This window comes from Ailuropoda melanoleuca, chromosome 9, assembly GCF_002007445.2.
Source record: "Ailuropoda melanoleuca isolate Jingjing chromosome 9, ASM200744v2, whole genome shotgun sequence".
NCBI classification, from domain to species: Eukaryota; Metazoa; Chordata; class Mammalia; order Carnivora; family Ursidae; genus Ailuropoda; species Ailuropoda melanoleuca.
The window spans coordinates 29,150,290-29,163,934 of NC_048226.1; the positions used below are offsets into that span (position 1 = coordinate 29,150,290).

Below are 13,645 nucleotides of genomic sequence, written 5' to 3' on the forward strand. Positions count from 1 at the left end.
CACATCAGACTCCTCTGCTATGAGCCTGCTTCTTCCTCTCCCACTCCCCCTGCTTGTGTTCCCTCTCTCGTTGGCTGTCTCTATCTCTGCCAAATAAATAAATAAAATCTTTAAAAAAATTTTTTTTCATTGTAGAAAATTTTAGNATCTTAAAAAAAATTTTTTTTCATTGTAGAAAATTTTAGACAACTCAGACATTAAGATTTATAATATGCGGAAATAAACTGTTGACATTTTGGTGTATGGCACTTTCTTCTAGATGTTTTTCAATATGATCTTAATTATGTTCATACAATTTCAATATACAATAAGTTCCAAAAAGTTTATTTTATATTTGTAATTGCTGAATAATAGTCTATCCTGTATTTACTATAATTTATTTATTTATTTATTTTTTTTTAAAGATTTTATTTATTTATTCGACAGAGATAGAGACAGCCAGCAAGAGAGGGAACACAAGCAGGGGGAGTGGGAGAGGAAGAGGCGCTCATAGCAGAGGAGCCTGATGTGGGGCTCGATCCCATAACACCGGGATCACGCCCTGAGCCGAAGGCAGAAGCTTAACGGCTGTGCCACCCAGGCGCCCCACTACAATTTATTTAAACATTTCTTTGTTGTTGGGTATTTTCCCCATTTTTTATAATAAACAGTTTTTTCAGCACTTTTATATTCATCTTTTTTTTTTTAAGATTTTATTTATTTGAGAGAGAGAGATAGCGAGAGAGAGAGCAGGAGCAGTGGAGAGAGAGAGAGAATCAGGCTCCCCACTGAGCAGAGAGCCTGTCATGGGACTCAATCCCAGGACCTTGGGATCATGACCTAAGCCGAAGGCAGACGCTTAACCAACTGAGCCACCCAAGTGCCCCAGGATATAAATATTTTAAATAAGGTTGTAAAAAATTAAAGTAATATAAAGTATTATAGAAAATAAAAGAATAAAATTAACATAACTCATAATCTTTTCAGAGATAAACTATTGAACTTTTGATATAATTCTTATAATCTTTTTCTCTGTGAAAGTATAAATGTGTGTGTAATTTTTAAAACAAAATTAAGGTTATAGTTTTAATCCTGTTTAGTTTAATTAAGAGTATATTGTGAGCATTTTCCATAGTTGCAAAAAAATCTTTGAAATCTTCATTTTAAAGGTTGTAATATTAATCTTATTATAGGATAATAGCATTTTTGTTAACCCCTACCCATTTTCAGACATATATATTCTTTCCAGTTTGAAAGTACTCTTTTTTAACTATAAAGGTGCAATAAACATTTCTGTTCATAAAGCTTTGTGTTTCTGGTTATTTCTTAGAATATCCGAGTCTCAGAAATGGAATTACTTGATCAGAGGATATGCACATTTTTAAGGATATATAATGCTAGATGCCTGCTAGAAGATATAACTGTTTACTGTCCCATCAACAGTATATGTGGATGCCATACAGTCGTTTAAATGAAATAGGCCTGAGTGTGTAGTTCTTTGCTCTGAAGAAGTAGATATAATGGCTTCCGCTTTTTAGTTATCATTTTGTGGAAATATAGATATTTTCCAGACTGCTTTTTGACCTGGCAGGGAGGGCCTTGGCTATTTAGTCCTGAAATAAATTGTTGTTGTTTAAAGATTTTATTTATTTATTTTAGAGAGAGAGTGTGTGTGAGCATGTACACGAAAGCAGGGGGAGGGGCAGAGAGAGAGGATCTCAAGCTGACTCTACACGACTCTGCATGGAGCACAGAGTCCATTGCGGGGCTCCATCTCACAACCCTGAGATCATGACCTGAGCTGAAACCCATAGGCACTTAACCAACGGAGCTGTGCAGGCACCCTAAATTGTTGTATCTCAGACTTTAGTGAAGAGGAGTATGGAGCATTTTGTTCTGGATACTGTATATTCTCTACTGGGGATGTTTGTGGACCCCCAAAATCAGTGGAAGAATAGCCAGAGAATGACATGTCAAATTGAGAATCAACCTTTTTAAAAAGAATAGGGAGAAGTGGTGGAAGATATTTAGCCACAATTTCCTCTTTTTTTGTTGTTTTTTTGTTTTTTGATTCCTTGGGAATAATTTCTTCCCAGTTAGAATGCCAATATTACTTGGTATCCCTGCCTGTGAGAAGGGCTGGGATAGTAAACTAAATGAAACCAAGGGCTGTGAATTAGGAATGAATAATTTTTCTATTTTTATGCTTTGTGCAGATCAGGGTGTCTCCTTCCCTTTAGATTTCATTTGCCCTTATGCCCACTAGATTATATTTATTGACTGAATAAATGAATACATAACTAGATGAAGAGATGGGTAAAAAAATGATTATAAACACACAGGTTTCAGAATAAAAGGTTATGAGAGAGATGTTTCTTTCATGTTCTGTTTATTCATGATCTAATTTTTCTTAAAGTTTTTAAAAGATTTCATTTTTTTAGAGATTTATTTATCTATTTGAGAAAGAGAGTGCAAGGGGTAGGGCCTGGGAGAGGGAGAGAGGGTCTTAAGGAGACTGCTCTGAGTGCAGAGCCTGACTTGGGGCTGGATCTCACAGCCCTGAGATCACAACGTGAGCCGAAACCAAGAGTTGGACGCTTAACCAACTGCACCACAGAGGCACCCCAAGATTTTAATTTACTTTTAAGTAATTTCTATACCCAACATGGAGCTTGAACTCACAGATCCCAAGATCAAGATTTGCATGCTCCATGGACTGAGCCAGGCAGACACCCCTTTCTTAAAGTTTTAATAAGCAGAACTTGAAGATGCACACATATATGCTGACAAGTCAGTTATCAATTTTTGATCCATAAAGCTTATGTTGACAACATAACATCATAATTTTTAAAAGTAAATCACCTTTTGGGGCGCCTGGGTGGCACAGCAGTTAAGCGTCTGCTTTCGGCTCAGGGCGTGATCCCGGCATTATGGGATCGAGCCCCACATCAGGCTCCTCCGCTATGAGCCTGCTTCTTCCTCTCCCACTCCCCCTGCTTGTGTTCCCTCTCTCGCTGGCTGTCTCTATCTCTGTTGAATAAATAAATAAAATCTTTAAAAAAAAAAAAAAAGTAAATCACCTTTTGGTGCACCTGGGTGGCTCAGTTGATGAAGCGTCTATCTTTGACTCAGGTCATGATCCCAGTGTCCTGGGATCATGCCCCATGTCAGGCTTTCTGTTTAGCGGGGAGCCTGCTGCTTCTCGCTCTGATTCCCTCTCCCTCTGCCTGCTGCTCCCCCTGTTTGTGCTCTCTCTCTCTCAAATAAATTTTTTTTAAAAAATCACCTTTTAATTTTTTTATTAAGGTTTTAATTTTAATTCCAGTATAGTTAACATACAGTGTTATATTAGTTTCAGGTGTATAATTTTTAAATTTTTAACCACTTCTGTAGTTACTGCAATGAAACCTGAATTAGGCTTTAGACTCCCCCTGCTGGGTAAGGATGGGGAAAGGAGCAGAAAACCTACATTCTGTGTTTGAACAGTCACAGATTCCAGTGCCTTAATTGATGTCTTTAAATTTTCATGTGTGTTCTCCACAGGGAGCGTTTCCTGCTCGTTTGAAAAAAGTACTGATTGTGGGAGCACCAATATGGTTCCGAGTGCCCTATTCCATCATCAGCCTCCTCCTGAAGGACAAAGTCCGGGAGAGGGTAAGGCAAGCTTTATTTTATTTGTAGGTGGGGGTGGTTATTTGGAGGAGGTGGTGAACTTCCCATTTCTACTGTTGAAACCTGCCAATTAATTTTTTACCTTCAGTAAAATTCTTCTGGCCTGTCTCCTAAAGTGCTTTCTGCTTCTGTTAGTGTATCCACTTATATTCTCTGCTTTATTCTTTACTCAGGTCGGTATAGGCTACCTCTCCCACTGTACAATAAGTTTCTTGAAGTTAGGAACTAGACATAGTTTGTCTGGCACCTTGCATAAAGATAGCACTGAAGGAGTGTGTCCCATGGATAACTTAGGGATAACTATTCCTTCCAAAATTTAGCCTAGTGCTATACATGCATATTTAACAATCTCTAATAGAATTGCGTAAGTTGAACTGGTGTTTGGATTTGTTCAGCAGGAAATACTAATCTGTTCCTTGACCACCAGCGTGGTGGAGGAGAATCTCTCACTATATTTCTTTATATGTCTACTTCCATTCCTGGCATTTTCTCTTAAAACACCTCGTTGCTTCCTAATTTCAAAAGTGTTGTCTAAAATTATCGTTATTCTGTTATTATCCCCTGAGTTTCCAGGACTGAAAGATTATGGTTTTATTCATTCATTCATTTCTCACCCTTGAAAGAAAGGGCATATGAAACAGTGACATAATCTAATTATAGTTGCTGTGAAATATTATTAGAGATTTTTGTAGAATAAAATTATGAGATTATATCAGCAACAATGCAGATCTTTTTGTAGAATAAAATTATGAGATTATATCAGCAACAATGCAGTTTCCCCATTGATTTATCAGCAACAATGGGGAAACTTCTGTTGGAGAGGGGAAACTGAAGATGTTTGGTTCTGTGGAAGTACTTAGGGACCTAGTAACTGAGAGTAGGAGAAATCTTTTCCAAGGTACTCTTTGATAGGACTTCTTAAGCAAATTCTTGCACTTGCTATATTATAAGTATTAATGTATGTATAAGCTCAAAATATATGAGCACCTTTACAGCCCAGGCTCTGGGCCCTGAGAATTAAAAATGGAGTGAGACTTTCCTTAGCCTTACGGAGCTCATGTTCCTGATAGGGAACACAGAGGTAGACATGTACAGAGAACTGTGGCCCTGCAGGAGCACAGAGGAGAATATTGTATTGAGCAGTCAGGGAGGGCTTCACAGAAGAGTTGAGCTTTGTAAGCTGGTCCGTGAAGTAGCCGAGGAGGAAAAGAGGGCATTCCAAGAAGAGACAACAGCAAGCGTGACAAGCATTCCCATTTCACACAGATTTCATGGAAAACCAAGTAGGCCAGTTTTGTCCAGTAAGGCTGTGTCTAAGCAGAGAGCAGAATTAGGATTACTTTTCTGTCAGTTTTCCTGGGCTACCCTGTATCTGGGTGACTTAGTCTAGTGTTATTTTTGTAGAAAGCTACCTTTGAGAACATCCATACTGAGCTGTTAGTAAAGCACCAGGCTTAGGGTTGGTTACCTTAGTATGGGGTTGACCAAAAAAAAATCACTACCTATGCATTCTTAATAATCAAAAAGGCAAATGCCTGCATGAGATGTCACTGGGAAACGTTAATAGTATAAAGGCTTTGTTCACTGTACCTTCCTTTTAAGGTATATAAAAGGGCTCCTGGGGCATCTAGCTGGCTTAGTAGAGTGCATGACTCTTGATCTTGAGGTCATGAGTTTGAGCCCCATATTGGGTGTAGAGATTACTTGAAAATAAAATCTTAAAAAAAGCAGGGGCAAATTCTAGGAGTGAATTTGATATACATTCTGGGAAGTCAAACCTTTGGGGAAATTATAGGACTTTAATCCCAGGCAGATGAAGTGCAGTCTGCTTCTTTTACAAGAATACCAAGTATTTCAAGCAAATTTCATCCCATTCTTCAAACCTAATATAAACACATTTGTTCTTTATCTTCACTATCTATGTCTTTTTTTCCTCTCCATACTCACATGGTTCTTTCTGTCTTTCCAGATTCAGATATTAAAGACATCTGAGGTCACCCAGCACCTGCCCAGGGAGTGCCTTCCAGAAAACCTGGGTGGGTACGTCAAAATTGACCTCGCGACTTGGAATTTCCAGTTCCTACCCCAGATGAACGGCCACCCAGATCCCTTCGATGAGATCATCCTGTTCTCCCTCCCTCCTGCCTTAGACTGGGACTCAGTACATGTTCCAGGTCCCCACGCCATGACCATCCAAGAGTTGATGGACTATGTTAGCACCAGGCAAAAGCGGGGGATATATGAGGAGTATGAAGACATCCGCCGTGAGAACCCTGTTGGCACTTTCCACTGTTCTATGTAAGTAGGAAAGGTTTGGGCCGACATGCTTCTGGTGCGTGCTGACACCAGCGCCATCCACATTCCGTTTCCTTAACAGAGGCTCCTCCTGGTGTTAAGGAGCATCACTGTCACTCAGGTGACGGTTCTCTCATCCAGGAAGAGGCACCTCCTGCTTTGGTGCCTGTTGCCAGTATCCTATATTCTGAATTTCTGAATGCCTTTAGTACCGACAGGGGAACCATGTAATAATGGATACATTTTAAAATATTTTCCTGAAATGCAAATGTTTTTGGGGAAAAACAAAAATGTAGGTTCAAAAATGTAGGCTCTCTATTCCTTTCTTCAGTGTGATCTCTGGTTCTTTGATTTGGGCAGTTTCTCCCTAGAGCATTTATACTAGAACATTACTTTCTTAGGAGGGGTGCTGGTGCATTTAAAATAATCCACAGTCAGTAAGAGAAAAGAGTTAACTCTTAGGAATTTGGCCTTGTGGGATTTTCCTTCTATCCAAATCTTACTACAGAACTAGCTGGCTAGTTTATAACTGGTTCATAATTACTTGGTAACTATCATTGGCCATAGGGCATAGATCATTTCTCTTACTGCTCTCATTTAACCCTGTTTTCATTGGCTGCAGCAGAAATTTCTGCCTTTCTGTTGAAAACTAGGGAAACTGTCCCAGGCTCAAGTTCCAGCATAGCCCAAAATCCCCTCTGTGATTTATGCAGGTTATTTCCCTTCCCTGCACCCCAGTTTTCCTGGGTGTAATATATGATGTTAGACCCTGATATCCACCTGCTTGTGTAGCTTAAATGTTTTAGGAATCCATGATTCTGTGAATACCTCTTCCCCTTTGTAATTCCTGTCCAGTTTAGTCCATGTACTGTAAAGAAGATACAGGGAGAGAGACTTAGCAAAAGGAAAGAGGGAAAAGAATGAATTGGAAACAAGTGAAGAGAGAAGAAACACTTGAGAAGAAAGTCAATAGACAGAGCAAGAATGCAAAAGAAGAGAAAAAAAAAACCCCAAACAAGAAAGCAGAGCATATATCAAAGTGGAGAGAGTATCCTTTTCTCCCACACAGCTGTTTGTTTCTTACCAGTTCACAACTCTATATGCATCCAGTCTTTGTCCCAACCAGTTTTTCCCCCTGTAGTTTTGAATCAAGGAAGTATTATGGAACAGAGAGGAGTACTGGGCTGCTCCAAGAGGATGCATACTTGTCTTGGGGATTCCTAACTGTTCTGGGGGCTTCTGCTGTGAGATCCTTGAGATGTCATTTCTACCATCTTCCCCCTTCCCTCCAATAAAAAATGAGGTTTGGATTGTCCTCTTGGCATCACCCAAACCAGCCATCATGTTATAATCAGAGAATACCTCCCAGTCCTATGGAAGGACTTCCTAATCTTGCCCCTTATTGAATGAATGAGTCCCCACTTCAGGAGCTAGAACCCAGAATCCTCATCAGCTCCAGGTCTCTGTCTTATACCAAGTTCCAATAAAACTGCTTACACAGAACAAATTGTGTCTCCCTTGGAGTTCTGTATTATGAAGTAGATCTCAGAGTACTCATTGTTGTCCAGGATGCCCATGGACCAAAACCCTTTCTTTCTCTTTTTTCTTCTCCTCTACACCACTTTTTCAAAAGTTGTGTTTTAAAAATTTATCTTTTTATTATAATTGTAGATTCACATGAAGTTGTAAGAAATAATACAGAGAGATTACATGTACCCTTTTCAAAGTTTTCCCATGGTGCCATCTTCTAAAAGTATAGTATAGTATAGTATCACAACCAGGATATTAATATTGATATTATCCACCAGTCTTATTCAGATTTCCCGAGTTTTAGTGTATGTGTGTGTGTGTGTGTGTGTGTGTGTGTGTGTGTATTTAGTTCTATGCAATTTTTAGCCCACATGTTGGTTTGTGTATCCATCACCATAGTCAAGATACAGAAGAATTACATCATCATATACCTCAGTCCCACCCCTCCCCATCCCTAACCTCTGCAACCACTAATCTGGTCACCGTTACTATAGTTTTTTCTTTTTTCTTTTCTTTTTTTTTTTTTAAGATTTTATTTGTTTATTTTTGCGCGGGAGAGCAGACGAGTGGTGGGGAGGGGCAGAAGGAGAAGCAGACTCCCCGCTAAGCACGGAGCCGGGCTCCGTCCCAGGATCTCATGAACTAAGCTGGAGGCAGACGCCCAGCCAACTGACCGAACCACCCAGGCACTCCTATAGTTTTTTCATTTCAAGAATGTTCTTATATAAATGGAATCATACTCTATGTAACCTTTTAGGATTGGCTTTTTTCCCTCAGTGTAATTCCTTGGAGATTCACCCAAGTCGTTACATATATCAATAGTTTATTCCTTTTTATTGCTAAGTACTATTCCATGGTATGAATGGTTTGTTTAACCGTTCACCTGTTAAAGGACATCTAGGTTATTTAGAATTTCTGGCACTTACAGGTAAAGCTGCTATGAATGTTTGTGTCTAGGTTCTGTATGAACATAAGTTTGCATTGCTCTGGGATAAATGTCCCAGAGTGTGATGGCTAGGTCATAGAGTAATTAGATGTTTAGTTTGATGAGAAACTGCCCAGCTGTTTTCCACAGTGGCTGCACCATTCGACATACCCCTAGCAATGTCTGAATGATCCAGTTTCTTGGCATCTTCACTAGCATTTGCTGTTGCCACCACCATTTTTTATTTTAGTTGTCCTAATAGGTGTGTAATGAGGTCCCATTGTGGGTATAATTTACATTTCCCTAATAGTTAATGATACTGAACATCTTTTCATGTGCTTATTTACCATCTGTATAGTCTCTTTGTAAAATGTCATGCCTTTTTCCCATTTTCCATTTGGACTTTTTTTGAAACTGTTGAGATTTAGTTTTTTAATATATTCTAGATATAGGTTCTTGGTTAGATGCATGGTTTGCGGATATTTTCTTCTAGTCTGTAGCTTATCTTTTCATCCTCTTAACATGGTCCCTGGTGAAGCACAAGTTGATGAAATTCTTTAATCAGGTTTCCCTTGTATGGATCACACTTTTGACATCAAATCTAAGAACACCTAACCCTAGATTCCAAAGATTTTCTCCCTTTTTTCTAAATATTTTGTAGTGTTATGTTTCACATTTATTTAAGTCTGTGATCCATTTGAATTAACTTTTGTATAAGGTGTAAGGTTTAGGCTGGTGTTGATTTTGTGTGTCTGTGTGTGTGCATATGCACTTGCACACACCTGTGGATATCTGATTGCTCCAGCACCATTTGCTGAAAAATCCGTCCCCTATTGAATTGTTCTTAGGATTTTGTAAAATATGAGCTGGAGTTATTTGTGTGGGAAGAGGGGATTTTTTAAAATATGGAAAAGTACAGAGTATAACATGATAAATAACTATGTTCTTGTGACCAGAATTAATACTGACAATTTTTAATATTTTGTCATATTTTTTCCATCTTTTTTTGTTATATAAAAGAAAGTATTCATTGTAAATCCCTTCTAATCCTCACCCTCAGTTCTCCCCATTCTCTGGAAGCAGCAACTAGTATGAATATGGTATATTTCCTTCTAGACTATTTTGCTTATTCTATTACATATTTGTTGGTAACTATGAACAATAGAATATTATTTTATATTAGAGTAATATTTGTATTTTAGTAATTTTTTTTTACTTCTTGATCAAATATATATACAATTTTTTTTTCCAAAAACAAAATAGTACCAAAGAGTAGGAATGGTAAAATTAATGGCAATCCCCTGCCTTACCCTTTGTTCCTCTAGGTATCTATTTTCAATTCTTATAGCTGTTTCTTCTGGTATTCTTCTGTTTCTTCTACGATTCTAAATAAAATGCTTATAATACTCTTCATTGATTTTTTTATGGTGGGTAAGCATTTGGTTTTTACACCCTGTCTCCAGTTCACTTTTGACTGTTTTCCAATATAATTATATCATATTTTTTATTAAATCAGTAGTTGCTGTTTACATTATTATGACTATGTAAATTTTTCTGCCGCAGAACTGAATGGGCTTCTGTGAAATAAAATATATTAAATTTTATCAATTCAATTTTTTGTTTCTTCTGGCATTGATTAACTAATTTTTAAAATTTTTTTAAAGATTTTATTTATTTTTTAATTTTTAAAGATTTTATTTATTTATTTTACAGAGAGCACGCTCAAGCAGGGGGATGAGCAGAGGGAGAGGGAGAAGCAGACTCCTCACTGAGCAGGGAGCCCGACATGGGGATCTATCCCAGGACCCTGGGATCATGACCTAAGCTGAAGGCAGATGCTCAATCGACTGAGCCACCCAGGCGCCCCAGATTTTATTTATTTAGAGAAAGAGAGAGGGAGCACAGAGGGAGAGGGTGAAGCAGACTCCCCACTGAGTAGGGAGCCCGATGTGAGGTTTGATCCCAGGACCCTGAGATCATGGCCTGAGCTAAAGGTAGACACTTAACTGACTGAGCCACTCAGGTGCCCCAGTTACCTAACTTCTTCATTTGTTTTTAGTGTTCCATGTTCCTGTCCTTATTTTTTTCCCTATTCTATTCTTTTTTTTTTTTTTTAAAGATTTTATTTATTTATTTGACAGAGAGAGAGAGACAGCCAGTGAGAGAGGGAACACAAGCAGGGGGAGTGGGAGAGGAAGAAGCAGGCTCCCAGCAGAGCAGGGAGCCTGATACGGGGCTCGATCCCAGGACCGGGATCACGCCCTGAGCCGAAGGCAGACGCTTAACGACTGAGCCACCCAGACGCCCCTATTTTTTCCCTATTCTTAATCAAATTTATTTTACACTACTATTAGTATTTTCCAAGTGGTCAAATATATCAGATAATGAATTGATTGGTTTTTTTTTTCCCCCTGGAGACCTCACTTCCAGAACTTTTTGGGTTTCTTGCTCCAGTCTAACCTGAAGTTGGTGTTGTCTGGACTTTTTCCTGATTTCCACGCCCACTTTCCTTTATTGCCTTGTTTCCTAGAATTCTAGGTTGGAAATAATTAGAGTAATATTTGTATTTTAGTAATTTTTTTTAACTTCTTGATCAAATATATATACAATTTTTTTTCCCAAAAACAATTAGTGTTTTAGTGTTCCATGTTCCTGTCCTTATTTTTTAAAACAATCTCTAATTAGTAGCAATGCAACTAAACAGTCTGATGTTATTCTCATTCCTTCTCAAGTCGTTTTGGACATTTTTAGATAATCTTTGTCTTTCCATTTAAAAATTCACACTGGCCTTGCTTGGTGTGGGTCCTTTTTTTTTTTTTTTTTCATTCATTTTGTTGGGTGCTTGATAGGTTCTTTCACTCTGAAGGCTTTTGTTCTTTAGTTCTAGGACTTGGGGGTTTTTTTTGTTTTTTGGTTTTTTTTACATTAGCTGTTTTTCATTCTCTCTTTCCTTATATTATATCAGTTCTCTCTTCCTGGACTATTTCTGTTAGTCTGGTTGGATCTCCTATATCAGAGATTGACAGAATTTCTCTTGAAGGGCAAAATAGTAAATATTTTAGGCTTGTGAGCCTTTACAGTCTTTATTGCAAGTGTAATCACCTCTGCCATTATAGTGTGAAAGAAGTCATAGTACTAAACTGACAGTCTTGGTTGTGTTCCAATAAAGTCTTACAAACACAGATTGGCCAGGCCATAGTTGCTGACTCCTGCTCTAGAATGATTATCTTATTTCAATTTTTTCTCCTATTTTTCATCACTTGGACTTTTTGTTTTATTCTGGAAAATTTCTTCAACTTTCTTTTTCATCTCTTCTATTCCAGTTTTTACTTTGGCTATCATATTTTCCAAGAGCTTTTCTTCTCTGTTCCTTTCTCATGGCATCCTATTCTTGTTTCATAGTACAGTATCTTTTTCTCTCCGAGGCTATTAATTATAGCCTTTTAGAACTTATTTTTTCTTACCGACACTCTTTTTGCTTTTTCCCTGTCATGTGTTTGATTGGTCTCTTTTTTGCATTGGAGGTTTCTTTAATTATCTGAAGGTCTTTGGCTGTTAATTTACACTTGGGGGGGGGCCTTAAAAGCTGCTTGGAAATGCTGTGTGTGATCTTCAAATTTAAATGATCAGCTAGCTTGGTGGTGGTGTACTCCAAGTGTCAGAATTCTTTCATAGGGCTATTCACTTTCTCCAGAGAGGAATTCTCCACTCTCTTGCTTGGGAGAGTCCAAGCTTAAAGTAGTAAGTATAGGACAGGAGAGGACAGGAAGAAGAGGGCAGGGAACTCTCACTGTCTTTCATTCAGATTTTCATTTATTCCTCTGTTTTTAGCCCTGTGCCTCACCTTGCTTTCTAGGGAGTGGGAGGGTGAGAATGAGTCATTGTGTCTCTCTGAAGATACCTCTGTGGGTCCTGGTTTTCTGCATTTGGCCGAGTCAGCCAAAATTCCTCCATCTGTTTTCTCTCCACCAAAATGTATTTCACTCTTTGTCTGCTGATGTCTCTGCCATCACTTTTGGGGTTTGGACTGATTAGTGCCTTTATTGTCATTTTACTGAGGCTACTAGATGGAGTGGAGTCACACATATGTTGTCAACCTACCATGTTAAACTGGAACTTAAGTTTCTTAGCAGCCAGATTTTTTCTGGTGTTAATACCCTTATTTCCCTCTCATTTTCTCTTTCGAATTGAAATATCTTTATTTCCACAGGAGTACATACATATTAAAAATGTTAAATGATATGGAATATGGATAGACTAGACCATTGCTCCATGTCTCCAACACCAACAGTAACAGACACCCACCTTTGCACCACTGGACATTGTATCACATACACGCTGCTTCCACCTTTTCTTTGTCTTCGTTTTAGTTTGTCTATTTCATTTCTTCAGGTCTCCAGGAAACCTAGAGAAGAATCGCTATGGGGACGTACCCTGCCTGGACCAAACTAGAGTGAAGTTGACCAAACGAAGTGGCCACACTCAGGTACACAGATAAATGCTATCTTTTCAGGAGAGCTGAGGGAAATTTTCCAAAGTGAACCTTACTAATACCATAGTAGAAAGAACATGGACTTTGAGCCAGAGAGATCAGATTGGAGTTTTAACTTTGCTATATACGAGTTAGTATGTTACCATAAGCAAGTCCCTTATATACACCCATCTCACAGCACTAAGTGGAAATTAAATGGAAAAATTTATGTAAATGCTGATAGTGCAAGGTCTGGTATATCAGAGGTGCTTAATAAATATCAGTTATTTCTCCTTTTACTCCTTAGTTGTAAAATTATAGTCTTATTGTCCACCATATTAATGAATGTCTATGTAGCAATACAAGGCAATTCTAAGTATAAGTGACCTATGATTTTAACATCTAGAAGATGTGAAAATAATTTTAGACAATTAGTGTACACATAAATATCTAGAGATAGAGTTGAAATGGTCAAATGATTATATTATGTAATATCTGATCTGTTTATATTTAAAATCACATGTATATGTACTAGTATAGATATTTAGTGAAACTTCACATGCACCTTTAACATCAGTGTCTTTGCCCTCATTTGAGCCACTTCCTGAGTCAGTCTAATGGTTTTCCAGAGCATACAATTTTTACTTCTTTTTAAGTGTATGGTATTGTCACTGAAAAGTTTATCCTAAACCAGAAAAATCTATTAGCATAACATTAACACAGTTTATTCTTTCCATTCATCCTGTATCTTATGCATTTTCTGTAGCATAATC

At 38.0% G+C, this 13,645-nt stretch overlaps 1 protein-coding gene across 1 annotated transcript in view; it reads left to right on the forward strand.

Moving 5' to 3' along the window:
* PTPN9 (protein tyrosine phosphatase non-receptor type 9) overlaps nt 1–13,645 on the forward strand; it is a 77,353-nt gene that overhangs the window by 50,028 nt on the left and 13,680 nt on the right. The window contains exons 6-8 of the mRNA XM_034668019.1: nt 3,523–3,633; nt 5,621–5,949; nt 12,794–12,887. Coding sequence (XP_034523910.1) covers nt 3,523–3,633; nt 5,621–5,949; nt 12,794–12,887 — 534 coding nt within the window. The remainder of the gene's footprint in view (nt 1–3,522; nt 3,634–5,620; nt 5,950–12,793; nt 12,888–13,645) is intronic.